We start from the raw sequence: 27885 nt of genomic DNA, 5'->3' as shown, positions 1-27885 counted from the left end.
ATAAAGAGTTGAAAGATAGTGTGTGGAAGGACGAAGAAGAAGAAATTGACAAATGAATGACAAAACATAAAAAAAAAAACAAAAAAGTTAAAAATAATTAAAAAAAATCAAGATACTAATATATTCCTAACGTCAATCTTATTAAAATATTAATATTGTGATTTAAAATAAATTGAAAATCAATTAAAAAAAATTAAATATTTACCTTTAATATTAAAATTAAAGTACTAATTAAGCTTATTAAGTTTAATTATATTTTTATAAATATTATTTATTTTTTAAAAATATCTGCCAAAGAAAATATAAAAAATATTAGTTCCAATCCACAAAATAAAGTTCAGGTAAAGAAAATGACGAGTTTACCCCTGAAACGGACAGATGTCATCCGGTAGCTCATTTATTTGGTGCACCCCGGACACTGCGCACTAACGACACATATAAAACCCCAAAACCCTAAGTCTTCACTTCACTACTACCCTGTCTCGCTCTGCCTAAACCGTGCTAGGGTTTTACGAACCAGCTACGCGAGAACCCTCAGGGGCCGTCCACAACCGAATAAGGAAGAAAAATGGTGGCCGACCGGACCAAGAAGTTGAAGGTTTCCGAAAAGGGGGAGAACCTTGACGAAATCGACGGAGAACTTGTCCTTTCCATTGAGAAGTTGCAGGAGATCCAAGACGAGCTGGAAAAGGTACCAATTATTCGATATCCCACGCGCTTTCCTTCTTCCTCGTTTTTTGTTTTTTCAATATCGCGGATTGCGGATCTTCCCTCGTTTTTTTTTCTTGAGGTTTTTATGTTACGTTGGGAATGTGACTCTGCTTTTGGAGCCTCCGAATTGCACGCGCTAAATGTGATTGCTTTTATGCTTGATTATCTGTTTCTGGTTTCGGAACGTGATCCATTAACCTGTTGTTTGCGCTTTGTTTCATTTGTTGGTTGTGTTGTTTTAGATCAATGAAGAAGCCAGCGACAAAGTTCTTGAGATAGAGCAGAAGTACAATGAGATTAGGAAGCCCGTTTATGACAAGCGGAATGATATTATCAAGTCAATTCCTGATTTTTGGCTAACTGCTGTGAGTTTAGCTTTACACATTATATTATATTTATATACATGTGTGCTATTTGTTAAATTGGGATATTGTTGTGTTGTTGGGAATACCTTGTTTATTATTGTTTGTTGTCCTTTTGCAGTTTTTGAGTCATCCTGCTCTTGGTGATCTTTTGAACGAGGAAGATCAGAAGGTCTGGTCTCTTTTTCAGTCTTTCTAAAGTTGGATGGGCTTATTTTGTCTTGTTTGAGTTTGTCTACCACTGTGCATCTATGAAGTAATTTGGTCTGTTTTAGTATTTGTTCCCAGAGAGTTATGCTTTTTACACAAGCCTTTTTAATAGTCGAACACAGCAACCTAGGTGCTGGATGCTTTTTCAATATAATCTTTCTCTGAATTGACTTGTGCTTGCATGAATAGATAGCTCGTTTAAGTTGTTTACTTTCCTGTTCTTTTTAATTACTTGGGACATAATTTTTCCATGGAAGTTCGTCGAATACTGTTGTTACTTTGATTACAGATATCTTCTAATGAGTAACATTAATTCATTAACGATACCCTTATTTTGTAGATATTTAAGTACTTGAGTTCTCTTGAGGTTGAAGATTTTAAAGATGTCAAATCAGGCTACTCAATCACCTTTGTAAGATGGTTTTCCTCTTTCCTTTGCTGTAGACCTACGGAATGTTTTGCAAGACAGTCAGTTTAAGAAGTTTATGTTTTGTAGGGACTGTTCATTTAATTGAATAATAACCCCTTCCAAAATTGATTTTTTGTTCAGAATTTCAACGCCAATCCCTATTTTGAAGATACAAAACTTGTAAAGACTTATACCTTCCTTGAGGAAGGAACAACAAAAGTCACTGCCACTCCCATAAAATGGAAGGAGGGCAAGGTAGGACTACGATCTTAACTTTGGGAATTCTTTTATTAACTTGTGCTGCTTATGTTTTGTTTCTGAACTCCTAATTGTTAAACATGAAGAGCATACCCAATGGAGTTAGTCATGAGAAAAAAGGGAACAAGCGGGCTCCTATTGATATCAGGTTGGTGCCTAAATATGATCCAAGTGATTTTCAATAAAAAATTGACAACAAAGAAAGCAATGGTCATGTAGGGTCTGTTAACTGGCATTTGTTCTGGCTTTCCACTATTTATGTTATCGATAACCAGAACTGTATTTTTTTTTTGTTTGAGTTCGCACGGGGATTGCTGTCTCTTTCAGGGGACTGAGATATGTCTGATCTACTACGAATTATACTTGATCTGATCACAGATCCATTGGCATTACATTGGATTATCAACTATCAATAAATATTTAACTACAGTGCATATGAGACCAATTTTAATACTGTGGACTAGCAATTTTTTTCTTTTATAATTTATGCTCTATTTCTTCATTTATAAAACATTTTACACATGGTCAATGGACATTGCTTTTAGAATAGTTGCAAACGATTTTTTACTACAAGGAATGAATAAATAAATCATTTTCTTTTATGCTTCATTCTTGTTTAATAAATTATCAATTAATGATTTTATATAAAATTATTGACAAAAATCCTTTTGTAAACATATTATGAAACAATAAATAATTGTTTTCATATTCTCATTTTAATGCATGCAGCTTCTTTAGTTGGTTTAACGACACTGAGCAAAAAGATGAAATTGATGACATCCATGATGAGGTATATTTTTCTGGATTTGATCATTATGCAATGTGCATCAATGCCTTTTTTTTTCTCTTATCATAATAATTGATTTCTTTAGTCTGTGTATTTTAGTCATAAATTTTAGTGTTATATTTATTTCTAAATAGCAGGTTGCAGAATTAATCAAGGATGATTTATGGCCAAATCCGCTTACTTATTTCAATAATGTAAGTTAACTTTCAGTTCTGATATCCTTTTCTCTTAGGAGACAATAATGCTTCTTGGTTTTGAATAATTCATTTTACTATCAATATTGTTTCTTTCCTTGTACTTACAATAATTGCAATAACAATTATTTTGGAACAGGAAGAACCTGATGAAGATGAGGGTGATGAGGATGAAGCTGATGATGAGGTAACTGATGTACACTTTTCTTGTTTTGGAATAATATTAGTTGATTAATGCTGTTGATTTTTTCTTTCGTACTGCTTCGGAATGTGACAGTTTCTTGTTATATATGTAATATGTACTGTGCACTACCATTTAATGGGTAGTATGTGTTTTTGGGGCAGATGGGAAATGTGACAGTTTCTGGTTATATCTGTAATATGTATCACACATACAGTTCCTGTGTAATATTTTACCAACCATTGTGTTGTATGGACAAATTTTGTTATGTTTACACTCACCAACTAACAATTGCCTCATATCCATTTCATTAAGTTGGCATGAATGTGTGATATCACGTCGTTATATTCAATTCCAGGGTAGATTAGCATGACTGAATCTGTAACTTGTGCACATATGATGATTTCAGCATTGACCCATTGCCAACCATTAATGAATATCGTGTGGAATGTAATTAAATCATGCTTAGTTTTGTGCTATCGAGATTTTAATTTTATATCAATTAAGTTTTACTATTGATTTCTGTGTACACTTGTGAATATGCTTACATGTAGAAAATGCAAATCTCAGAACTTAATGAAATTGTTTTGGAGACAATTGCTTTACCAAGAAAGTTATTAGTCTTGCTGCTCATATCCATTGCTTTATTCCCTTTGGGTTTTGTGTTTATAATTACTTTACTACTTTTGAGATAGTATATACAGCTATATATGGTGTATTATAAAATGTATATTTCCCTGTCAGCAGGGGAAGGATCACGGTGACTCTGAAGATGATGATGAGGGTGAAGATGATGAAGATGAGGGGGAGGAAGATGAGGACGAATGAAAAATACATTATGGTCATATTACCTTTTTTTGCGTTGTAGGAGTATGTAAGCGTTCTTTAGGGGATGATCATATGGCCACCCTTTGTGGTTATCAACTTATCTCGGCAGGTGAAGCTACCAAGGCTAGTTATTGGTTCTCTCTGACTATAGTCTTATTTATTGTCCTATGGAGTTATTTCTGGTTTAATCCCTTGTGCACTTTTCATATACTAATGTTATATCGGTTTTTTTATAAACCTTTCTTGTGGGATTTCCTAGTCAAGTTGCAGCATTTATTGTATAGCAGTTTGAGTTCGGTATTTTCTTAGGGTGCAGGAGTATGGAACCAATTTTACAAATGAGAAACGACACCTAGGCAAATGTTCAATTACTATTTCAGTGTTATCCAATCTATTTAATTACTTGCATGAGTCACATTTGAGTGTGTTATCACGTGTTCTACTGAATCTGATGAGACTTTTTCCAGTTTAAATTAGAGGCAGTAACATTTGGCGTCCTGGGCTACTTTTGAGGTACTGTTTTCCTAGTACATTATTGTTTGCTTGAGAATGGTGGTCATCTTTCTCTTACTAGCTTTAAAACTGTACATTGTTTTATTTTTAAATAAAATACGTTTTTAAAAAGTTCCATGTACATTATATATTTTTGAATCAACACAGTACTGATGAAAACTTAAAAGCTACGAGGTTTTCAATTCCAATTTTTAACGTCACTAAATGCCGTAGGCCACGTAAATGGAATATGAAAATACAGTGACTATTATTATAATTTTATCAAACCAGTTGTCGTAAATTCTGGCATTCCATGAATGAAATCTACATTTTGTTATTTTTACGGTTCCGAAATTTGAGGCTTCCAAGAAATCGTTAAAGATGGGTTCCAATGAAACAGCATCACAATATCCACATTTTAAGAGTTGATGTTCACGGGATGTTAATAAATGAAGTACTGACTGATACGGGATAAAGTAATATATTAATCTGTTTATTATCTAATTAAAAACATGTTAAAGCGAATTTAATTATTCACGCTTCATTTAATTAAATTATTATTTTCATTTATTATTATTACTTTATAAATAAATATCTAATTCTTGTGTCTAAGGCTTTATTGGAATAAGGGAGTCAAAGTCGGAACGAAAGAAAAAAAGATGAACAATGAAGCTGTTAGTAAGTTATCTTTGTCTAAGTTGTTATTAATGTTATATTACGTAAATTAAAATGTTACTACTGTAAGGGTATTTCTGACCAAATTTGTAAACATTGACTTTGTTGGCAAATTCAAGCAATCAGAGGGTGATGAATTTTTGGTGAGGGGAGTTTCATCCTACACCTCCGTAACTTTTTCCAGCACCCTCGTATTTTGTTTCAAATTTTGTCTTTTTTATTTCAGAATCCTGAAGTTATCTTTTGCCTGTTGATTCTACCATCTAAAATTTTAGATTATGCAATTTAAAAATATTTTAAATTATATCTATATTTTATTTTAGTGGAGGTTGATCGAGTGATTTGTGTCCTTAATATTTTTCTTCTCACAAGTTGTCTTTCTTTTGCTATTATTATTGTCATTCTCTGTACCGTTATTCTTATAGATTTTTGAAGAATCGAAGAGTTTTTTTCGTTGCATATTTGAGTATTTTTGGTTAGGTTTAAATATCTTTTTGTCCTCATTTTCATGGTGTTTGTTGTGGATGATCCTCATTTGTACCGAATGTTTAAAATGGTCTTCATTTTTGCAATTCGTGTTTTATTTGGTCATTTTCTATGACGCCGTTTAAATTATTAACGGAGCATTGTACAGGTGGTACGTAACACACCCTAATACAAATCGTGCCACCTATACAATGTTCCGTTAATGATTTAAATGTCGTCACAAAAAAGACCAAATAAAACACGAATTGCGAAAATGGTGATCATTTTAAACATTCGGTAAAAATAAGGACCATTTTAAACATTCTGTCAAAATGAGGATCATATACAACAAACATTACAAAAATGAGGACCAAAAGGTATTTAAGCCTTTTGGTTATTATGTTATTTTTTATGTCATAAATGATAACGTAGGAATGAGTAAACATGACAATCTCGTTATTTAAATAACTAAATTTATGAAAGGTTTGAAACTTAATTAATTAAGTCCTTGTGTTGTAATTAACAAAGTTAGAAGACATTGTAATAACTAAGTAATAAAAAAAGAATGCTAACCAATGTCTTAAGGGTATTGGTTAAAGAATCATTAATGTGCATTGGTACTATAATTTTTATATTTTTTATATTGAAAACTGAAATAATTAAATATATTAATTAAAATAGTATAAATAGTATAAATGCATATTACAAATTTTTTTAAGACAAAATATCCTTTTAAACTATAATTTTTTTATACAAAACAAAGATTTTAGAATTTTTAAAGTCTCTATTCAAAATTGATATTTTAATTGTTTCTTTTTATATAATTTTAGATGTTCAACCCTATTTTTTTTTTGATTTTTTTGTTAATTTAAACTTTCTTTTGTTTATTTATATTTTTAAAAATTAAAATATATTTATTTTATTATTGAATTGTTTTTTAATTTTTATTGATGAGTATTAAATAAAATATTAAATATAAAATGAGTACTTCCTGCTTTTCCCTCCACAATCTAACTTCAATATCTTCCCTCAAAACCCTCCTCGCTTCAGGTTAATTCAATCACTTTTCTTAATCTCATCACTCCTTATTTATTACACATATAATAAAAATTCATTCTTCTCATCAGTAAGGTTTTTTTTATCATATCAGTCACTCGTTGAATATTCTGAATCTGTGTCTGGGAAATGTAAATTGTGTGTGAAATGTGGTAGGGGAGTGCTTGAAGAACTGTTTGTGCAAATGAGCAAGGTGGGTATGTTGTTGGAGAGCATTATAAACGATTGTTTGGGTCTTCCTACCAACTTGTTGAAGGAATTGAATGATGATAGGAGTTGGGATTTCATGGTGGCATTGCGTTACTTGCCAGCTTCTGACGGTGAGAATAATGGAATCGGGGAGCATCAGGATGCTAACTCCGTTACCTTAGTTATTCAGGATGGAGTTGGAGGCCTGCAAGTTCGTAAGAATGGAGAGTGGATCCCTGTTGTTCCTGCTGAGGGCACTATTGTGGTCAATGTTGGTGATGTTTTGCAGGTAACTATATATGTTTTCAAATGCACCAAATTCTGGTCTATAGTTTGCATCTTTTTAACATCATTCTTAACCAGCCAAGATTTCAGTCTAGCAGAGAAGATGAACCAGTCTACACACGTGTTTCTTTCAAAATATTAAAATAAGGTGAATAATGTATACGATATATAGACCGTTTTGAAATCTAAAGTTCTTTCATGACTTTTTCTTTAAAAGATACCGAAAGGATCGAAGAAAAAAAAAATGAATATTTAAAGTTTAATGTTTTAAATATTCATTCTTTCTTTGGAATGTATTTTAAGATAAAAGTCTTCGAAAGATAAAATTCTATTTCAAAGGTTAAATTATTTCAGAAGTTTTTATTGTTATAATAAAATCTCAAGTATGTTTTTTTCTTTTTATTTCACTCAATTGAGTCTTTATTTTGGAAAATTAGTTACAATTAAGTCCTTCTCGTTAGTAGGACACTAACGGTGTTAACTATGTGGCATGTGTCAGCACGTGATTTTTTAATTTTTAATTCTTTTATAATTCAAAAAAAAAATTGCCACGACGTTGTGCCATGTGGTAGAGATAAAGTGATGTGACAGTAATAGTGTCACGGTGTCATTGTTGGATGTGAAAAGTCTCAATATAATCCATGTGTCATAGAAATTAAAACTTGGAAACATGGGATATGGTAACATATAAATATAATCATTTGATCTTTGGATCTAACTGATTTTGTTGACATTTGAAAGGTGTTGAGTAACAAAAAGTTCAAGAGTGCAACTCACAAAGTTGTGAGAACAAAAGAACGAAACAAGTACTCTTACGTGTTCTTTCATAACATAAGAGGAGACAAGTGGATCGAACCATTATCACAATTTACCAAAGACATTGGTCTGCCACCAAAGTATATAGGATTCCTATATAAAGAGTATCAGGATTTGAGAATGAGGAACAAGACTCATCCACCTTCTCGATCAGAGGATGTCATCCGCATTACTCACTATGAAATTTGATACCCAGAGTCTTGTATGAACTTAATGAGACCAAAATAATCATGCCATGTTCTAGTTTCATAGTACAAGTTGTTAGGACCTTTTCCTGGTTCATCATTGTTCCCATGTTGGCTCAAGAGTTCTTAGATCAAAGTTCTCTTGTAAGATATTTCACCTTGTCGTGATGTTCAATAAAAATTCCAAATTATGTTTGCATAAGTCATTTTGAGAGGATAATTCATTTTTCTAGAGAGTTTGAAATACTTTACCCAAAGACATGTTATTTGGATAAGATAACGGTTCCACGTAATGTCACAGACTTTACTTAAGGAACAAGGATTTGAGATAGTACTTGGTTTAAGGAAAAAATTATAATGTTGATAGTACATCTCAAATTTGTTAATGAACTATTGTAGCAGCTCCACCCGTTTGTGTAAAGCACTAAACATTTGAACTACTTAATATTTTAAGGTTTTGATTTTGATATTTTAATTTTAAATGAGGTTATTTATCGTTATTTATTTTATAGTATTCTTTATTTTTTCAATGTTTTGTATCCTCAAAAATAGGTCTAAGTATAAATTTAAGATGTAAGTTGAACGTAATTTAATCTCTGGAGTATTGAAATTTTTAGTTTGATTTCTATATGAAAAAAAAAACCATAGACATTATCGGACTTTGAAGGTTTTGTAAGTTATATCTTTATATTTTTATATAAGTTTTATAAGTTATAACTTTTATACTCTTAAAAATGTATATTACAAAAGTAAATTTATTAAACATAGGTTAAATTACTCTTTTGGTCCCTCTATTTGTCATGAAATTTCAGTTTGGTCCTCAAGTTTTTCGTTGTCTCAATTTGGTTCTCATATTCTTAAAAATGACTCAATTTGGTTCTCACCGTTAGTTTGACCAAACGATGTTAAAGTCACGCCACGTGTCAATTTCTGGTTATTTATTTATTTATTTATTTTATTTTTTTAATTTTGTACATGTGTCACTTTATAGTTGTGCCACGTGTCAAAATTGTTAATTTTTGACACGTGGCACAATTGTGAAGTAACATGTGTAAGAAGTTTAAAAAATTAAAAAATTAAAAAAAATTATTTTTTTTTTCAAAAAATCAAAAATTGACACGTGGCGTTGACTTTAACACTGTTTGGTCAAAGTTAACGGTGATGACCAAATTGAGTCATTTTTAAGAAAATGAGGACCAAATTGAGACAACGAAAAACTTGAGGACCAAACTGAAATTTCATAACAAATAGAGGGACCAAAAGAGTAATTTAACCTTAAACATATGAGTCATCAATTCTTTTAGCAAATAATTCGGTTTTTGTACGACAGTGAAAATGTTTGCCTTTTCCACATAAGTTCTTATAACCCCATAAAGTTGAAAAATTTTCTACTTCCTTCTAAATTAAATGACAGTTGAAATTTGTTCAAGGCAAAGTTGTTTCAATATTTGTTGTATGTGGTTGATGCTTTTCATATGGAAGAGGTGTTGAGAGGTAGATTTTGGCACCCTATTTAACTGGTTGTTATAGTGTGAAGTATGGATTTAGGTAATTGAGTTTTTAGTTTTGGATATCTTGGACTTCTAACTTGAACTTCTGTTTGGAATGAGTAATTGAGAGACTTCTTGGATTATACACTTGAAGTTCTGTTTGGAATGAGTAATTGAGAGGCTTATGGGATTATACAATCCATAAGTACTCTAAATTGTGTAATATGTAAGAAAAAAGTTATTTGTTTCATGTAAAATCTAAAACTTTAAAATGGTATTATGGATTATACCATTTAGAGCAATAACATGACCTTCAAAATTATATTTTCAATTGTATAATTCAAAATATATTTTTGGACTTTGGGTTTTCTTTTAGAAATTAGTTATGTTCTATGTTTTTGGGCTTTGGGCTTTCTTTTATAAATTAGTTTATGTTTTGGTTTGGGCATTCTTGTAGGGTTCTTAGGTTTTCTTAAACTCATGTGCCTATATATAGAGGTACCAAAAACTATTGTAGACACTTTTAGTCATATATTGAATTTGATTTAATTAAAGAGAGAATTCTCTTTGTTCATGGCTTAGGCCTCCGGTTCTTATCAAATATTAACATCTTTGTGGAGAATCTTCACTTGACTTATCAATCTGCTAGATTGTGGCATCCTCCATCTCTGTCTTATTTCGTGTTCTTCTCTAATATATTCGTGTCATGCCTCTTGAGGATTTAAATTCAGAAACAATCATACTCTTTCCTGGATAGGATCGTATCATCTAGTATCTAGAGCAAGGTTCTGGTTTGAATTTCCTCTTCTATGTTATTTTTTTGTCATATGAAAAAAAAAGTACAATGTTCAATGTCTGTTTGTTCTGTGTTTTGTTTTAAATTTTGCTTGTTTCATTTGTAAGGAGTAAAACCCCTAAGATTGTTTCCAATTTAGTTGAATTTTTTTTATTTGGCGTTTTTTTTTGTTCTTTTATGTTCTCTGTTTAAATTGTGTATTTGTACATTTGATTCATGGAAATTATTTGTGCATTAACGTTTCGAATTCTTGCATTTGATAAAAAATTTACACTTGTGTATATCAGTTACTTTTTTTATGGACTCTTGCATTAACGTTTCAAATTCTTATATGACTGAAAAATACAAGTATTATGTATTTTTTACAGTGCTAAAATTTAAAGAATAGACCGTCTATGTCATAGTACGAACATGATAAAAATGTTAAATTATCAATTTATCATCAAAATCTCCCAAAGTCTTTGCTTAATTTTGTAAACTTCTTAAAGTTTCCCAATTTTTTGAACATTGAAAGTTTTGCCATAAGAATTTTTTTTAAAAAAAGAAAAGTGGGATGGCCCGTGGGCCCGCAATTATGCAGGGCAAGCCAAACATTTTAGACCATATTTAAAATGTGGGGTGGGGCGGGCCAGCCCGCATTGTGCTGGCCAAATATGGGCTGGCCCGCATTGCCACCCCTACTCATGATGATGTATACAATAAGAATATGGAGTAACCTTCCTCCTTTTATAGCTTTACAAAGATGTACAATAAGAACTAAAGATAACTATGGAGTTTCTCTCTCTAAAATTATATACAAAAATTAGCATGAAAATAACATAGACATGTCCTGTATTTATAGAATTTCTAGTGCTATTCTAGCTTTCATCCTTGAAGATCAGCCATGGAGGTTTCCTTCATGAGTGAGTTTGCTCTCAAGCTTGGGCAGTCACCTTGGTAATCAACAATGTAGTTTTCCCTCCCTTAGAGGTTTTCTTTCAATGCTCAATTTTCATGTTGGAGTTTTTGTGTTTCCTTGTAGTGAAGGTTTCCAAAAATGTGGCTCAATGCTAATATTGCTTCTCAACTGTAAGCTTATAATTTGAATTTTCATAATTTATCTTTCTAACAAAGCTGCAACTTTAAGGCTTAGCACCAACTTCTCAATTTCCTTCATCTTTTCCTGCAAAAACAGCACAAATACGTTAAATTCCACTTATTATGATTTAAACTCTCCTCATTCTGTAATTATATGCAAAAGGAATTATTTTAATGATTTTAATATTCAATAAATGCAAGATAAGTGTGTAAATGATATACAATTTAACTAATACTAGACACTTATCAATGGGTCAAACATAAAAATCAAAATTTACGTCTCATGAGAAAGGGTCAGACGTAAATGGCTTAAAAAAAACCCTAGTGCCTCTTCGATTTTCACTCTCTCTTTCACAGAAAACACAACGTGAACATGCCTCTCGATGCCAACCTCATTTCCTACCACCATAGGGCCTCCATTGGTGCTTCAAACTTTCATTTTCATCCTTTGTGGTGTACAGTTTAGTGAGAAACGTCATTCTCCCCGATTATTTTCGACATTAAGGTTAGTTCTCCTCATGTTCTCCAATTATCTCTACATGTGCGTGATGGAGCATGAACATGATTTTGTTTCTTTGATTTTCTCCTTTGCATTGTTGGTTTGTGCGCAGTGAAGCATTAACACTCATTTTTCTGATTTTTTTTTTCCTTTGCATGAGTGATGAAGCATGATTTTGACTTGCTGGCCTATTAGATGAAGATGAGGGACGAGAAGGAGAAAAAGAAAGAGAATGACAAGGACAAGAAGAAGAAAAAGGATAAATTTTTATTCAGATATGAGAAAAAAAAACATAAAAGATTTACAATCTGTTGTTGCTATGACATACGTAAATTTACGTTTGTTATAAATGCAATAAATGTAAATTTATGTCTCCCGAATTACGTCTGACCTACAACAGACATAAAAACCTTAAAATAACATACATAAAAAACTTTTGTGTCAGTACTTCCACTTTTTTCTTTTTTTAAAAAAAAATGTTTCCTCTTAAGATCAGGAGATATCATGTTCTCATCACATTTTTCTATTACAATTGTTAATTACTTTCCGTTTTTTGTCACATTTTTATGCCATACTTCATTCTTAAAATTCTCAACAAATGCACGCCATTTCACTCACATCTCATGCACTCTCCAAAATTTGATCCACAATTGATAATGTTAAATTTTACCATTGTCTTAGTCATATTTTATTAACAAAATCAATTTTTCTTTATCTTTTAACCTTCTTATTGCTAGAGTTTATCTTGCTTTTGTAAATAATTAATTTTGGGTTACACTAATATAATTTTCCCACTAATCCCCATTATTTTGTGTAAATTTTGAGTCAAGAAGCTTTTGTCTCAAACTGCAATAATGAGAAACAATCAAGAACCTGGATTAAAAGAAGCCCAAGAGGCCAACGCGGGCCCCCAATGTACAAGGTCAGGCACCAGAGAGTTCAAGAAGCCAAGGGCGGACGCAAAGAGTCCAAGAAGCCAAGGTCGGGGGCCAGTTTATAGCGCTGGGTGCTAGAAAGCCCAGACCATTCCAGGGGGTCAGTGCTGGACGCCAGTTACATGAGGTCGAGCGCCACTTATGCTGACATGGCAAATTTGCCCTATTTCTACTTGGTTGCTCGAAGTAAACACATCTTTGGCAGTTTAGGACGTGATTTCTTAGTCTTGGAGAGCTTGGAGGTGTGTCAGGGCTTGTGACAACTATCGCTTCTTCCTCCTTGTATCTTCATCTTCTTCCATCTTCCATTTTGTAAGATTCATGGAGAGATAAACCCATTTTGTTAGGGGTAGATGTAACCATTAAACTCTCTTGTATTTTGCAAATGCTTTGAATATATATATATATATATATATATACATATATATATATATATATATACATATATATATATATATATATATATATATATATATATATATATACACCTCTTCCATTGAATGTTAGTATTCTTGTTTCCTTGCTTAATGCTTGTTTGGTTTGATCACCCATTGCGTGATACTTGGTTCATTGGGTATTGGAAAATATCTTTTAAAACCTAGAAATTGAACAAGATACGTAATGGAGCTTGCATCTAGGAATGGAGCTTGACCCATTGGTTGTCTTAAACCCTAGTTCATAAAGCAAGTTTGTTTGTTAAGGGTTCAAGGGATCAACCCTTAATAAGGAAACCTAGACTCATTCTACTAAGAGATTATAGTTTGAGTAGACTTGTGGGTTGACATTAGTATATTAATGGAGAGGGTGTGATTTCTTTTATATGCTAGAGAGTGAGGTCGGTGAAATCAAACCCCAACAATACCATTCCATATTGTTTCTTGTCTTTTTCACCGTCTAAGCGTTTTAACCACCAAAGTTCACCTTTTACTTGTTTATGCACAAATTTACTTTCTTGCACAAAACTCACATTATGGGTTTATTCTTTAGTTTAAATTAGTTATTAATTGCATGATTAATTAGTATTACACAAGTCTATTGGAAAACGATATCGTAGTCTTATCAGTTACTACTTGCGCGACCTAGTATGCTTGTTAGAGTCTTAACACCAATCACATGTTGATAAGTAGCAGTCACATTTCTCATACCGTTAGTGCATCAACTTTCCTTTTAAAATTTCGTTAAAGTGAAACACCAAGAGCGAGATGTTTTTAATATTATATAAGCCTGTTACATCATTTGGTTCTAGAGTTTTGAAAAATCGGGGAAGGAAACCGAGAGAGAGAGAGAGAGAGAGAGAGAGAGAGAGAAAGAGAGGCGCAAGTGAATAGGAGAAGCAATCAAGTGAAGAAGTATCACGCATTGGACATAATTTCTATTCTTGATTAGATTGATTATCGATTGAATTGTTAAAGTCTATCATTTGTTTTCATGATATGTTATGTGAATTGCATCAAGAATTACATTATAGGATCCATGATGGTCTTGGTGTAGTTGTGAAGAGTGACTCCATGTATTTTGCCTTCGCACAAAGCACTGACCTAACCCTAACTTTGGGGTTTCTAACAATGATAAATCTTGACCAAAAGTTTTGGAGGGCCCAAAGTAATATAATTCTTTCATCATTATATTGGATCATTAGTACAATGTTTCAAAAAAAGGCTCCTTTAGCTAACCATTGGATCATTAGATTTGATCATTACTACAATACTTCAAAATATATGAAGAAGTAGAATCTATCTTGTTTTCATCTACACAAATAGTTTCTCTTTTATCACTTCTAAACAATGAATCTATTATTTTATTTTTCATCAATATACCTATTTTTAAAAATATTATTAAAAAATAATTTATCATAATATAATAAAAAATTTAGAGACGTAATTATTAAAAGAACAATATATTATAATCAAGTTACAACCTATGAAGCCCAGACACGGACACGGACACGGACACAAACACGGGGAAGCGTCTAAATCAAAAAAATGTAAGACACGGACACGGATATATATATATATATATATATATATATATATATATATATATATATATATATATATATATATATATATATATATATATATATATATATATATATATATATATATATATATATATATATATATATATATATATATAACAATTACAATTCATAGTCTAAAAAATTGAAAATTAATATTTATATAAAAAACAATCCACCAATTATACTTCATGATCTAATAGAAATCAAGATACACAATTATAAAAGAAACAAAGTCTAGCAAAAGAAAAACAAAAAAAAAAACGTAAGTAAATCATGATGTTTAACTCTCATATTTGTTCATCTTCATTGAAAAATGCTTCTTCTAATTCTGGTTCATCAAGAGATAGGCTAGCAATCTGAAGAATTCCGCTGTCTTCCAATGAAAAGTCATCTCCTCTAATATCCCACAATTTAGTTTCCTCTTCTTTGTACTTTCAGGAGTTTCTTGAGAGAAGACGAAGATTACTATGGATAAATACTAAATCTTCCGCCCTTTTGGGAGTCATCTTATTTCTTTTCAAAGAATGTATAAAAGAGTAGGTACTCCAATTCCTTTCACAACAAGAAGAAGAAAAAGGTTGTCCAAGTAGCTTAAGAGCTATCTTTTGAAGTATTGGTGCTTGAGATCCATGAATAATCCACCATGATTTTGCATCCATTTTAGTTCTATCCCTTATAGCGTCCATATCTGCAAAATCTTCTCTTTCATTTGAAAAGTTTTCAAACTCTAAATTTGCTTGTCTCCTTACATCCACATCATCAAAGTACTTCATAAAACATTTTTTCCTTTCATGAGTAAGTTTTGCATCTTCATGTGGGGAAACTCTTTGTAAATCTTCACTTAACCATTCATCACTATAATATCTACAGTATTAAAGAACATAAGCATAAATTAACATAATATTATATATTATAGATAAGACATATACAAAAAATATATAATAATAAAATAATTTAATAGTATAATTACCTTGGATTTAAAGAATGAGCAAGACAATGAAGAGATGTGCTACTCTTAGTCCAACGATCAATTAATATTGAGTTTACTGCCTCAAAAAAAGATTAATGTTCAACTTGTGCCTTTCTTTCATGTTGGTATATGATCTTCCTCACATCTTCAATCATTGAATCCCACGTCTCATACACTAAATGAAGAGTAGCCATATCCGTATATGTTTTTCTGATAACATCATAAATAGGGGCAGTAAAAGCAAGTATATAGTCAACCTTCATCCACCAATTATCATTCAATAAAGTTTCTTTGACTGTTCGTGCATTATCAACATTATCCTCTTTGTAATCAGACCATTCATTACTAATTACCATCTCTTGGAGTCCTCTTTTCAAGCTTCTAAATCTTTTAAGCATGATAATGGTTGAAGCAAATCTCGTTGGAGCAACAGAAAGAAACTTCAATGAATTGAAGTTATTAAACATTGATAATCTCATAGAGTGCCCCATAATGAAGTTTTTAATAAATGTAGCATCATCAGCAATTTGTGAGATCTAATAAAATTCTTCATAAAGATCACTATTTCTTTCTGTATTTTTTGCCGCACAAATATTTTTCAATGCAAGATTCAAGGTGTGCACTACACAAGGAGTCCAATAGATTGAAGAAAATTCTGATTCTATGATCATACCTGCTGCCTTACATACTGCTGCATTGTCTGTGATAATTTGTACCACGTTTTTTGGTCCAACTTCCATAATTACATCTCTCATGTGTTTGACAATAAAATCCTTGTCTTTTGTCTCACCAGATCCATCTATTGCTTTCAAAAACATTGGTCCACTCTCATTGATAGCCATAAAATTGATAAGAGGTCTTCTTTGAGGGTCGCTCCATCCATCGCTAACAATTGTCACACCTTTTGGCTTCCGTGAATTCTTTATAGGTTGCAGAAGATTTTCTACATGAGATCTTTCTTTATCAAGCAGTGGACCTCTCAATTTATTATATGATGGTGGTACATATCCACTAAGGTTAGAAGTATTGGCAGCGTAAGAAAAGGCACTCCTATAATAAGGACTTCTTGCGAGATGAAATGTTAATCCTGAAAAATAAAACATCCTTGAAATTTCACAATCAAGAGCATCTCTAGCTTGAATGTTGAAAGAAGCTTCTAGAGGACCCTTGAGTTTTTGGTGAACACCACCACTGCTTGTCTGCTTTCTTTCCTCAGATACAGGTGGTAGAGAGACCTTTTTCTTCTTTGAATTTTCAATTTTCAAAGTTGCTTCATTATCCAATCTTTTAAGCTCAGAAAGTTTTGTCGGATTCACCTTTGGACAAACTCTAACCCCTTCTCCCTTAATTTTTAAGAGATGAGCTCTCACTCGAGTGTAAGATCCATTAAATTCAAAATCACACAAAGTACAGTTGACCATATAGTTTCCACCACCGGGAGTTTTTCTTAAAATATCTCCAAAGAGGTTTTGTTTCATCTTCTTGTTCAATAGCTTGATTAGGTCTACTCATCTTAATTTCCTATAATAAAATAAATTGAAAATACAAAATTTACTTAATATTTAAAATTTAAAAATAAAACAAAAGTATATAATTTAAATAATTTTTATACATAATATATTTATAAAATTAAATTCAAAATATAAAACTTATAATTTTATGTTTATAATTTAAATTATAAAATAAATTAAAATTAGGTAACGCATATGTATTGAAATCTGAAATTAAAAACTAATAAAGTATCATGTATAATCTAATCATAATATAAAATATAATTATTTATAATATAATATATTTTTAAAGTAATGTTAAATTATTAAATTATTTTATGTTGTAAAAAGAACAAGGAACATAGTACCCTCACATGTATAAGTTATAGCAAATATGATGGATGCATAGAATGACATTAAGTATTAAAAAAGTTAAATTATTAGCATTTAATGGATGGATTTAATAAGTAGAAGGAAAAGAGTGTGTGGATAACATTTAATATAGAAGGCAAAGAATTTAATAGATAGAAGGAGAAGAGACATAGAGAGTACTTACCTTTTTCTACACACTTCTTTTTCTCAGTATTTACTTTTTTCTCCTGCTCAAAATATATCTCTTCTTATTCTTCTATCCGAGCTTCTTCCTTCTTCCTTCTTCCTCCAAGAGCTTTCTTGCAATGACTATGTGTTTCGCTCACTAAATCTCAACGTTTCTTTCTTTTACCTCTAACTGATTTCTTTTTTCTTTGTATATTGTGTAAGTCTCGTTATGTATTTATAGGACATGTATAAGGTTTTTGTTATTAAAAGATAAAATATAAAGATATTCAAATAGATATATTTAAAGATTATTTTGTTAAAATTTTTAGTTTTAATTCTATATAATTTATTAAGATTTTTAGTTAAGATGATTTATATATTTATCTTTATTTTTTATTTTTTATATAAAGTAATTTATTTATATTTATTTGAAATACAGAACATGTATCTAGTAATTTATTTATATTTATTTACATATAAAAAATGAAACATGTTATAGATTAAAATTAATTATAATATAATATATTATATACTGATAAAACAAACTAAAATCTCTTTAAATAAAATATTATATTAAGAAAGAAGAAAATTTTAGATAAAGTGAAAATGTGATAACTGAACAGATTTATTTGGGGATCCGTAAAATTAAAACAAATTTCATATAAAATAACTAAATTATTAAATTGATAAGAATATGATAATGTTTTCTTTTCAGATTTTTCTTTTTCTTTTGCTTAATTTTCCCTTTCCTATCTTTTGTCTTCTCTTCTTCGTGAATTTGCCTGCAACGTAAACGGTGTCAACTCTGCAATTGCGTCCACGTTCCACCTTTTTGCAGCACCGCAACGTGTCTTTTCCGCGTCCAAAGAGAAGGTCGTGTCCGACCCAAAAAACAACGTCCGACATCGCGTCGTGTGCGCTTCTGGCGAGTGTCCGTGTCCGATGCGCCTCCGAAACGAGGAAGCGTGGCTCGGACGCCGTGTCGGAGCTTCCTAGGTTACAACTAAAAATCGGTTACAAAAAAACACATAATACATTATTTTTTCTTCTATATTCATAAAAAAATGAATATACAAAAAGTTCATGAGATAAAAAATAATGTCAAATATTAAACTAATATTTCATTATCAAGTGAGACAAGAGAGAGTTATCTTTTTTTCTTCAAGAAAGGAAGAGAACAAATGAAAAATGGGAGCAAAAGTAAGTTTGTGTCTAACTTCTTTCTTTAAAAACAAGAATAGAACAATTTGTGGAAAACTAAAAGATAATGAGAAAGGAAATAAAAATATATCTTAATAAATATTTAGTTTATTTACTCTTTTGGTTACTGTTTTTCTAAAAAAATGTTAAGTTGGTCCTTTCGTCTTTTTAGTCTGAACTTTTGAAAAATTGATACAATCTGGTCTTTTTCATTAAATTTATTGAAACGGAGCAAGGAAAGTATAATTAATATAATTTTAGTGTCAATTTTAATTATAAATCATTGATCTGTTTCCAGAAACTTAACTAAAAGGATGTGATTGTATCAAAAATCAGGACCAAATTGAAACTAATAAAAATTAGAGGACAAACTTGATGTTTATAAGAAAAGTAAAGACCAAAAAATAATTAAACCTAAATATTTTTTTTATTATATATAATTTTATGTTTTATTATCTATTAACATTAAATGTTATGCTTTATAAAAAAAATACACAATTTAAATTTTATCAATTTTTAAAATATACCGCTTACAATCTAAATAATTTCAATATATATATATATATATATATATATATATATATATATATATATATATTATATAATTAATTAATTAATTTAAAAAGATTTCAAAAATATTTAGGCACCATGAGCCCTTCCTCCTATAATAATTTGCCACTGGTTTGTAGCGACACTGATGGATGGAAAGGAAGGGGGAAAATTGGTGTTGCCACTGGTATTACTGGTGATGATCGTCGTCGATGATGACGCCAACGACTGTGGTGATCGATGAACCCGGTGGCGTTGGCCATGGTTGGCTGCACGAAGATGGTGTTTTGAATATGGGTGCCAAATATTACGTTAACAAGGTGGAAGTCTGAAAATTAAACCAAAGGGTTAAAACAAAAGAAATTCAGTTTAAATATAAAGAAAAATGCAATTTCTTCCTACACACCATCGAATTTTTTTGGTACCATACCAATTTCGGATTTTACTTTCTGAAACACATTAAATCAATTCCTGAAAACTTTTCCCGGAAGACACTCATCACAATCCTATACCGGAAAAAAATTCCTTAAGTTTTGATGGGTGGCACAAGAAATTTAATGGGATACAGGAACAAGCTGCCAAAAATATAGATTGCAACAATCCAAATACATGTGGGCAAATACATATCAAGGCTCATAATATTTAGGTACACTAAGTAACAGTGAGGTGCGGATAGCAATCTGAGGAAAATAAAGCTAGGAAGAAAATAGTAGAAAAAGGGGGTCTAAAAAAGAAAACTGAGTCGGCTAGACTCATACCACAGATTTTAAATTTTTTTTTATTCATTATTTTTTTATTTATCCTTTAATTCTAAAACATTTTTTTAAGAGAAAGAACTCATAAGCTTCACATCTTCAATAAAAAATTAATGGTTGTCAAGTCATGGACTTCTTGATTATTAAAATTTTCATTCCTAATAAAAAGTTATTTGTAAATTAAAGTCTTGACTTAACAATTAGTTTTTTTTTTTAATTTTAAAAATTACTAATTATCATTTCATTAAATTTTGGTGTTGCTTGATAATTAATTATTTTTATTATATTGAGTCTTGAATTCACTTGATAAATAAAAAATATTAAAATTTCAAAACAAAAAATATCAACTAACCAATAGTTTTTTAAAAAGTACATGATCCATTATTTCTCATTATTTCTCATCTTGAATGAGAATACATAGGAGCGATATTAGTCCTTGTCAGATTCATCCAAACAAAAAGTTATTTTTCTCAAACAGTTTTCAAAAGAATTAAGTAACCTGAATTTCTCATTTTGAATAAGAATATTGATATGAATTACATCATGGTCCAAATGGAGGAGAACTAACGCGCCACTTTGCTACAATTTCTAAGTAATTAGTCTATTTAAATAATGGCTCAATCCTTTGTAAAATTGACTGATCAAATTATGTTTTTGGTTAATCAATTAATGGGCTTTAGTTTTTGTTTCATTTTCAAGTTGTAATAAGGGCCTATTAACTTAGGAACTAGACTTTGGAAGATCAAGAGGATGCTGAATGCTTTTGGGTGACTTTTGGGTTGTCACAATTTCAATTATAATTAGCCATTGATAGTGAGATCATTAATAGATTAAGTGAGATGTAATTGTAATTTATGGGTATTTTGTAATTTCGATGGTTAAAGTTTTTATATAAGCTGAACCAATTTTATCAATAAAAACAAGTTCAGTTTTATTCAGAAACATTAGAGTTCATCTCTTCTATCTTAGTGAGAGTGATTCTCCTAAGTTCTTGAGTGATTCAAGAACTCGTGAGTTTTATCAAAAGTCCTTCATCCATTTGTGTGTTTAAAATCTAGGCTTATCTTCCATCCTTGAAAGTGTGATGTCTCTCAATTTTCACTCCATCTTCTTATCAATTTTCGTTTTCTCGTTTTAAATAGTTTTCCAAATTCCTTGCTTGTTAGCATTCCAACCTAGACATATCCGTAAAACGAATCCACCCCTCTAGATTCACGACATTTGGTATCAAAGCTTCAACTCTTAGTTTGGAATAACAATGGAAGTTTACTATACAAGGTGTTTAATCGAAGGTCACCCTTGTTTAGTTGCATACGATTACGGAAGCGACAACAATGTTGTGAGCCAAAGATTGATGGAAAAATTTCACTTACCAACAAGTTTTCATCTGATTCAAGCATTGACCAATTCATCACAGGACAATGTGTGAAAGAAGTATTATGTGATATTGCTCCCATGGACCATTGTCATATTCTTTTGGGATGGTCATGGCTTCATTTTAAAACATTCAATCTTGATGAACATTTGCTTTATTTGAGGCATGAGAGACATAAAACTAAGTTGAATTTTGTGACACCAAGACAAGTCAGTAAACATAGGCTAAAGGAGAAAATAGAAAAAAAAAGACATAATGAAGAAAAAGAAAAATAACTAGAGAAAAATAGCATACAAAATTTAGTTCTTCGTTATTTTTCTTCTATTACTTGAGATGTCATTTTACAGGAACAAAAGGATGGGCATGTACACCAACTTCTATGTTTGAAAATAAAACTTGTTCATAGTGCTTTATTATGCATCCAGTTCTGTTCTGGTCAAAAAAGATGTAGAATAAGCTTCAGCCGAAAACAAAAAGAAAGATGTATTTTAACCTCAACTAGTGACTCACTTAGGCCAAAATCCCTTTGTCCCTTGACCATGGAAGTAAAGTTCTTATTTATAGGTGAATCAATTACAACTTTAAAAGATTTACATAATTAGTTGCTAGAAGATTTACATAATCAATTGCTGTAAAATAATACCTCGACAAGATAGCTACCAAATCACAACCCACATATCTTTTCCTAACAATAAACTAAAAGAATCTTCTTAAATACCTAAAATATCTAACTTACTAAACTAACCAAGTGTTTCTATTTATATTCTCACATAATTCACGATCTGCAATCTTGACCCATTAATGAGTTATCTTTGGCTTTATGGAGATGCAGGTCCTGGAGAGTACAAGTTCGCTACTGAAAAACAAAGTCTTGAGGATAATGAAATACAACACATGAAGTTATTTGTTGTTACTTATGAAGATGAGAGAGTGTTGGCAAGAGAGGTGCTCCACGGATTGCAACCATTGAAAAGGAACAAAACTAAATTTATTCAAGTTGTATTTTGTCTCAAAGTTGTGGAAAAATAAAGTTCTTTACAAGGACATAATAAATGTTTATTAAAACTGGTAAAAATAAATAAACCCCTAAGATTTGGGACGAATATTCTCGAAGAAGGAGTGTATGATGTGAATTGCATCATGACCCAAAGGGAGGAGGACTAACATGCCACCTTACTACAATCTCTAAGTAATTAGTCTGTTTAAATAATGACTCAATCCTTTGTAAAATTAGTTGACCAAATTATGTATTTGGTTAATCAATTAACCGGCTTTAGTTTTTGTTTCATTTTCAAGTTGTAATGAGGGTCCATTTGACAACTTAGGAATCAAATTTTGGAATACCAAGAGGATGTATAACTGAATACTTTTGGGTTGCCACAATTTTAGTTATAATTAGCCATTGAGTAGTGGGATCATTAATAGCTTAAGTGAGATGTAATTGCAATTTATGGGTATTTTGTAATTTTGATAGTTAAAATTTTTATATAAGCTAAGCCAATTTTATCGATAAAAACAAGTTGAGTTTTATTCAGAAACATTAGAGTTCATCTCTTCTATCTTAGTGAGAGAGAGTGATTTTCCTAAGTTCTTGAGTGATTCAAGAATCCTTGAGTTGTTTTATTAAAGGTTCTTTATCCTTTTGTGTATTTAAACTCTTAAGATTATCTTCTATCCTTGGAAGTGTGACGTTCCTCATCTTCCACTCCATCTTCTTATCGATTTTCATTTTCTTGTTTTAAACAGTTTTCCAAATTCCTTGTCTATTAGCATTCCAACCTAAATAGATCTATAAAATGAATTCATCCCTTTGATTCACGTCAAATATGTATGACCCAAATAAAATTTTTTCAAAACTATTTTCCTTATTATCTCGTTTTTTCTTATTTTCTTTGATTTAGGGAAAACAAATATTTTATAAATGACATTAGCTTTTCGCAGCCCGGAAACCATCTTAGGACGAACGTGTAGAGTATTAATATCTTACTTATATAAAACTGATTCCCAGACTCAGTTCGATTTCACAAGGTCATATTTTTTAAAATTTTTTCGTAATTTTCTTTAATAACTATGATAGTGATTTCCTCTATTATTTTATAAAAATTTTGTCAGCCGTCCGTTACGATTTCAGTTGCAAGAATAAGTGTGAAGCTGAGTTATATATTATATTGATAGAGGGTAGGCTGTGTTCTTGAACATGACATACATAATATGAAGGCATGTGGTGGCATAAAAGGCAGCAATCCATGGCTAATATGAAGATGGTCCACGATGCCCTTCTGGACAGGACACAAAATCCTACATTTTCAGTCCACTCTTTCACGCCTTATCCATAATTAAACACTCTTCATTTCACTCAATCTCCATCTATACCCTTCTTCAGATAATACTCAAACATGCTTTATTATGCATCTATATATAACTTCATATATAATTATTACCAAAAATTACCATCTCATCTTTACAAATACGAACGATGAAGGTCGTACCAAGATAAATAAACAAATCTCCCATGCCTTTAATTATACTTTATAAACAAGTTAGATAAAATTATCCTCTGAGTAATAAAAGCAATATAATGATTATCGTAAGTGAGTTTTACATTGTTTTGTACCTAGAAATCAAGATTCTAAATTATTATTTAGAAATTAAACTTCTGTTTGTGTTATATTTTTTCATATATATATATATATATATATATATATATATATATATATATATATATATATATGTTCACGTCAAAATCTTAAGTGTTATGAGTCTTTATTTTTATATAGTGTTTAACTTTGTCTATTTTATCTAAGGTAAAACTTTGACTCACACTTGTACTATTTTCAACAAATTCTACATTATTACAAACTGAATTTAAATTTCTTATTCTTACAAATTGACCTGTATCCGGTATTTTTCGTCCCAAACATATATATATTTCGTGTATAAACTTAAATATTTGTAAGTAGTTATATATTATGGTAAGTTTATCAAATCTTCTTATAATGACATTTGATTCTACATTAAAAATTAAATTTAAATCTAATTCATCTTCATATTATATAAAGTGAGAATTGTTTTAAATAGTATAAATTAGTCTTATTTGTAGTTGATGTAAGATCTTTAAATTAGATGTGTTTTAATTTTAAGATTGGTGGGTTTTTTTTTTCTTGTTTGAAATTAAAATTTGATTTTGAGAATCCAAATTTACTTGTGAATTTTAGTCGTTATCAAGGACTGATGAGAGCGTTTAGTTTTTTGTCAAGTTGTATATGCAATTCTTGGCATGTAATTTGGCGACAACTACTTTTACGTTTGTGGGGGTAAAAAGCTGAGGAATCTCACGTGTTGCGTCCTAAAAATTTTGGACGCATTAATTTCAAATTTCAAATTTATTGCTTCAAATAAAAACAAAACAAAACTAAAACTGATAATTTCGAATTGTTTTTTCACTAATTAGAAAAAGGTTCACATGCAATAAGCTATATCTATATTAAGATAATATTAAGTCAATCGCTTTGGTATTACAATCAACTCACACTTACAGTAATCGTATACTTTAATAAGTCTTGCAATTTTTTAATCGTTAATTTCATTGGGTCAAACAAAGTGATTGCAAAATGACAAATTAAAGTAAAAAGTAGATTATACATCCCTGTTAATTGGATTTAGCATTGAATTATGATGCTTCTTTACTTTTCCAGTTATGTCACAATAAATTAATCATTCATTACATGCAATCCAAAATTGACCTAATTTCTATCCGCGGCTAGCGTTTTTTGTCGTTATTCGTGATGTGCATTTCTCAAGTTACTTACACAACGTAACTCGTTTTCTCTTTTACTCTCATAACTTCTTCAAACTTAAATAAAAGAGATTTCATTTTTCTAAAAATTCCCATTCTCGAGTACGCATAATATTACATCTCTCATCATAGACTTTACCATATACATATATAAAAATATTTTTCTAAAAACCCTTTCTGGTATACTCTCCTTTAAAATATATAAAAAAAGAAATTTAAATTTTTATTGCTCGATAGTTGACTTGATTCATGTTTTTATGATATTAAATATGTTTATTTTTCTTTTTCTTGTAAAGTAAAAATTAGGATGTGAAGGAATCCAAGTGTAAAAGCATAGTAAGCACCAAAAAGTGTAACACTTGTTACTTTAACTAATAGGGAAAAAGGAAAATTTTGGATATATTCAAAAGATTCAGTGTCATCTTCGAAGCAAAGCATGTTAGCGCATGCAAGGTTATAGACACATATTTTTGTTTCGATTTTTTATATATATGCATGTCACAAACTCAAAGTGTCACTTTAATATTTTTCTTCAGCCAGTTCATAAATGCTAAGAAAACGATATCACTGCGTGTGGTCCTAATTAAGGAGAAGAATAAGTTGATGAGTGCTATACAAGTTCTTCATATGTGTGTTCATTATCTATTTATTTTCTGATTGAAGAACCCTTAATTTTTAAGCATTGTGATATTTATAATATATTTTGCACTATACTCATTCTGAGTAGGATTTGATATTTTACATTAAAATGTTAATCGTAATTATAGACACCACCACTATGAAGAAAATAAAAGAAATGAGATAAATAAAAGGAGAAAGGTAAAATAAAGTAAACAATATATATGATAGCCTGAAATCGAAGTACAACACTTTTGGTGAAATTTTGCAACTCCACAACTTCTTGAAAAATTCTTCCTGTTGTTGGTGAAATTTCCAGTTTAATTGAGTTTCTTCCAAGGATTTTTAGTTAATGATGCACGATAAGGAAGATCTTAAATAAATTCTTGTATACTTGTAAATTTTAAAAACTTAGAGATTTGATTTTAGCTTTTGTTACTTGTAAAATAGGTGCAAATAGTAATTTTGTAGTAGAGACAATTAAAGCCCAAAAACTAGGAGGTGTGGATAGTAGAGGATTAAGAAGCAAGGAGCAAATTTAAGTGATTAACAACCAAATGTAACCCGCTCAATTTTTGATTAAGCATGGAAATCAAAATTAAAATAAAGTAAAGAATAAGGTAGGCATGAGAACTATGAATGAAGCATGGGAAGTAACTCAAGCATGAGAATTTTAAGATTAAATTTTTTCCTCCTTTGTCTAGTTTAAAACTTATGTACAATATTATTTGTTAATTCATTTTGAGTTGACAAATTAGTTGTAACATTGTAATGTCTAAAACTTCTTACTAAAAGTGATATTGAATTTGGACATTAATTATCTTGATTGAATAGTTTGCAATATTAAGTCTAATACATTTTTATTCTTACTGTTACCTTCTAAAGTTTTTTTTTCTCTTTGTCATATTCTTTGTTTAACCACTTGATTTGCTGTTTGTCTTTCAAAATTCTTAAGTTTTTGTTCTGGATAAGTTTGAATCCTTCATCTTCTTAAGTGTGTATTGAATTTATCCCCTTGCATTTGATTCAAGACAGATTTTTTAAAATTTTACTTTATTTGTTTCAAAAATTGAGTGATTGAGAATGGTTTTCTACCTTCACTAAACGAGCTGGGGGTATACACTTGAAAGAGTGATATTTAATTGCTTTACTAACTCTTTTTTTTTTCTTTTATATTGCTATTATTTGTTTGTTTTGATAGAACAATGTCAACAACATCAACATTATTATCAAGAGCCAATATAACAATGGAATTAGAAGTTTCAAAAGGAAAGAAGTGGAACAAGATGAGTAATCCAAGCTTTATGATAAAAAGATTGATTAAACTTGAAGAATCATAGATGATGAGAAAAAAAAATGGAAGAATGAGGGAACCACACAGAAATGCTAGAATACATTCCTTCTATGGAGGTCAAAATGAAAAGAAATGAGGGATGAGACCTTTTCCTCATTTATATAAATCTTGTAAATACTTGTATTCATATAAAAATCTTGTAAATATTCTTGTCGTCTACAAGTTGACAAAAGGAAGTGAAAATATGGAAATAAGTGTGTTGCAAGGTCACCTTGCACAAAGTCGGGTTGAAGAACATGTTAGAAAGCTTTCCAAGCACATAATTTTCCATTTGATGAGAGAAATTCCTTTCAACCTATCTCATATCCTACACTCAAA

At 30.4% G+C, this 27885-nt stretch overlaps 3 protein-coding genes across 4 annotated transcripts; 2 read left to right on the top strand and 1 right to left on the bottom strand.

The window, feature by feature from the left end:
• The first annotated feature begins 418 nt into the window (after positions 1–418).
• LOC114164468 (NAP1-related protein 2-like) lies at positions 419–4330 on the top strand. Of its 2 annotated transcripts, none has more exons than XM_028049155.1 (10): positions 419–691; positions 954–1076; positions 1195–1245; positions 1624–1695; positions 1834–1947; positions 2037–2098; positions 2680–2740; positions 2872–2931; positions 3071–3118; positions 3860–4330. In XM_028049155.1, the coding sequence occupies exons 1-10, from the start codon at positions 569–571 to the stop codon at positions 3938–3940; spliced, it is 795 nt and encodes a 264-aa protein (XP_027904956.1). In that variant the 5' UTR covers positions 419–568; the 3' UTR covers positions 3941–4330. The 2 variants fall into 2 exon arrangements, with proteins under 2 accessions (XP_027904956.1, XP_027904958.1); XM_028049157.1 differs by having other exon boundaries at positions 2875–2931; positions 3860–4325.
• Positions 4331–6555: 2225 nt separating this feature from the next.
• On the top strand, positions 6556–8169 carry LOC114164443 (scopoletin 8-hydroxylase-like). Its single transcript, XM_028049117.1, has 3 exons — positions 6556–6622; positions 6785–7106; positions 7844–8169. Exons 2-3 carry the CDS (start codon positions 6813–6815, stop codon positions 8105–8107), a joined length of 558 nt encoding a protein of 185 aa, XP_027904918.1. The 5' UTR covers positions 6556–6622; positions 6785–6812; the 3' UTR covers positions 8108–8169.
• A 7813-nt stretch (positions 8170–15982) lies between these two features.
• Positions 15983–17368, bottom strand: LOC114163404. The gene is made up of 2 exons (XM_028047722.1): positions 16580–17368; positions 15983–16330 (listed from the first exon to the last, which is right to left on the bottom strand). Exons 1-2 carry the CDS (start codon positions 17366–17368, stop codon positions 15983–15985), a joined length of 1137 nt encoding a protein of 378 aa, XP_027903523.1.
• Positions 17369–27885: the final 10517 nt, after the last annotated feature.

This window comes from Vigna unguiculata, chromosome 9, assembly GCF_004118075.2.
Source record: "Vigna unguiculata cultivar IT97K-499-35 chromosome 9, ASM411807v1, whole genome shotgun sequence".
In the NCBI taxonomy this organism is placed as follows: Eukaryota; Viridiplantae; Streptophyta; class Magnoliopsida; order Fabales; family Fabaceae; genus Vigna; species Vigna unguiculata.
The sequence above is the reverse complement of the archived record's forward strand: the minus strand, read 5'-3'. Positions and strand labels throughout refer to the sequence as shown.

Bases quoted from the DNA above. Each gene is read 5' to 3' on its own strand.
- LOC114164468 (XM_028049155.1), top strand. From the start codon at position 569: ATGGTGGCCGACCGGACCAAGAAGTTGAAGGTTTCCGAAAAGGGGGAG. The intron at 1,948-2,036 runs GTAGGACTACGA...TTAAACATGAAG, and splicing joins TAAAATGGAAGGAGGGCAAG to AGCATACCCAATGGAGTTAG. The intron at 2,099-2,679 runs GTTGGTGCCTAA...TAATGCATGCAG, and splicing joins CGGGCTCCTATTGATATCAG to CTTCTTTAGTTGGTTTAACG.
- LOC114164443 (XM_028049117.1), top strand. From the start codon at position 6,813: ATGAGCAAGGTGGGTATGTTGTTGGAGAGCATTATAAACGATTGTTTG. The intron at 7,107-7,843 runs GTAACTATATAT...GACATTTGAAAG, and splicing joins ATGTTGGTGATGTTTTGCAG to GTGTTGAGTAACAAAAAGTT.
- LOC114163404 (XM_028047722.1), bottom strand. From the start codon at position 17,368: ATGAAACAAAACCTCTTTGGAGATATTTTAAGAAAAACTCCCGGTGGT. The intron at 16,331-16,579 runs GTATGTAAGGCA...AATTCATTGAAG, and splicing joins TTATCACAGACAATGCAGCA to TTTCTTTCTGTTGCTCCAAC.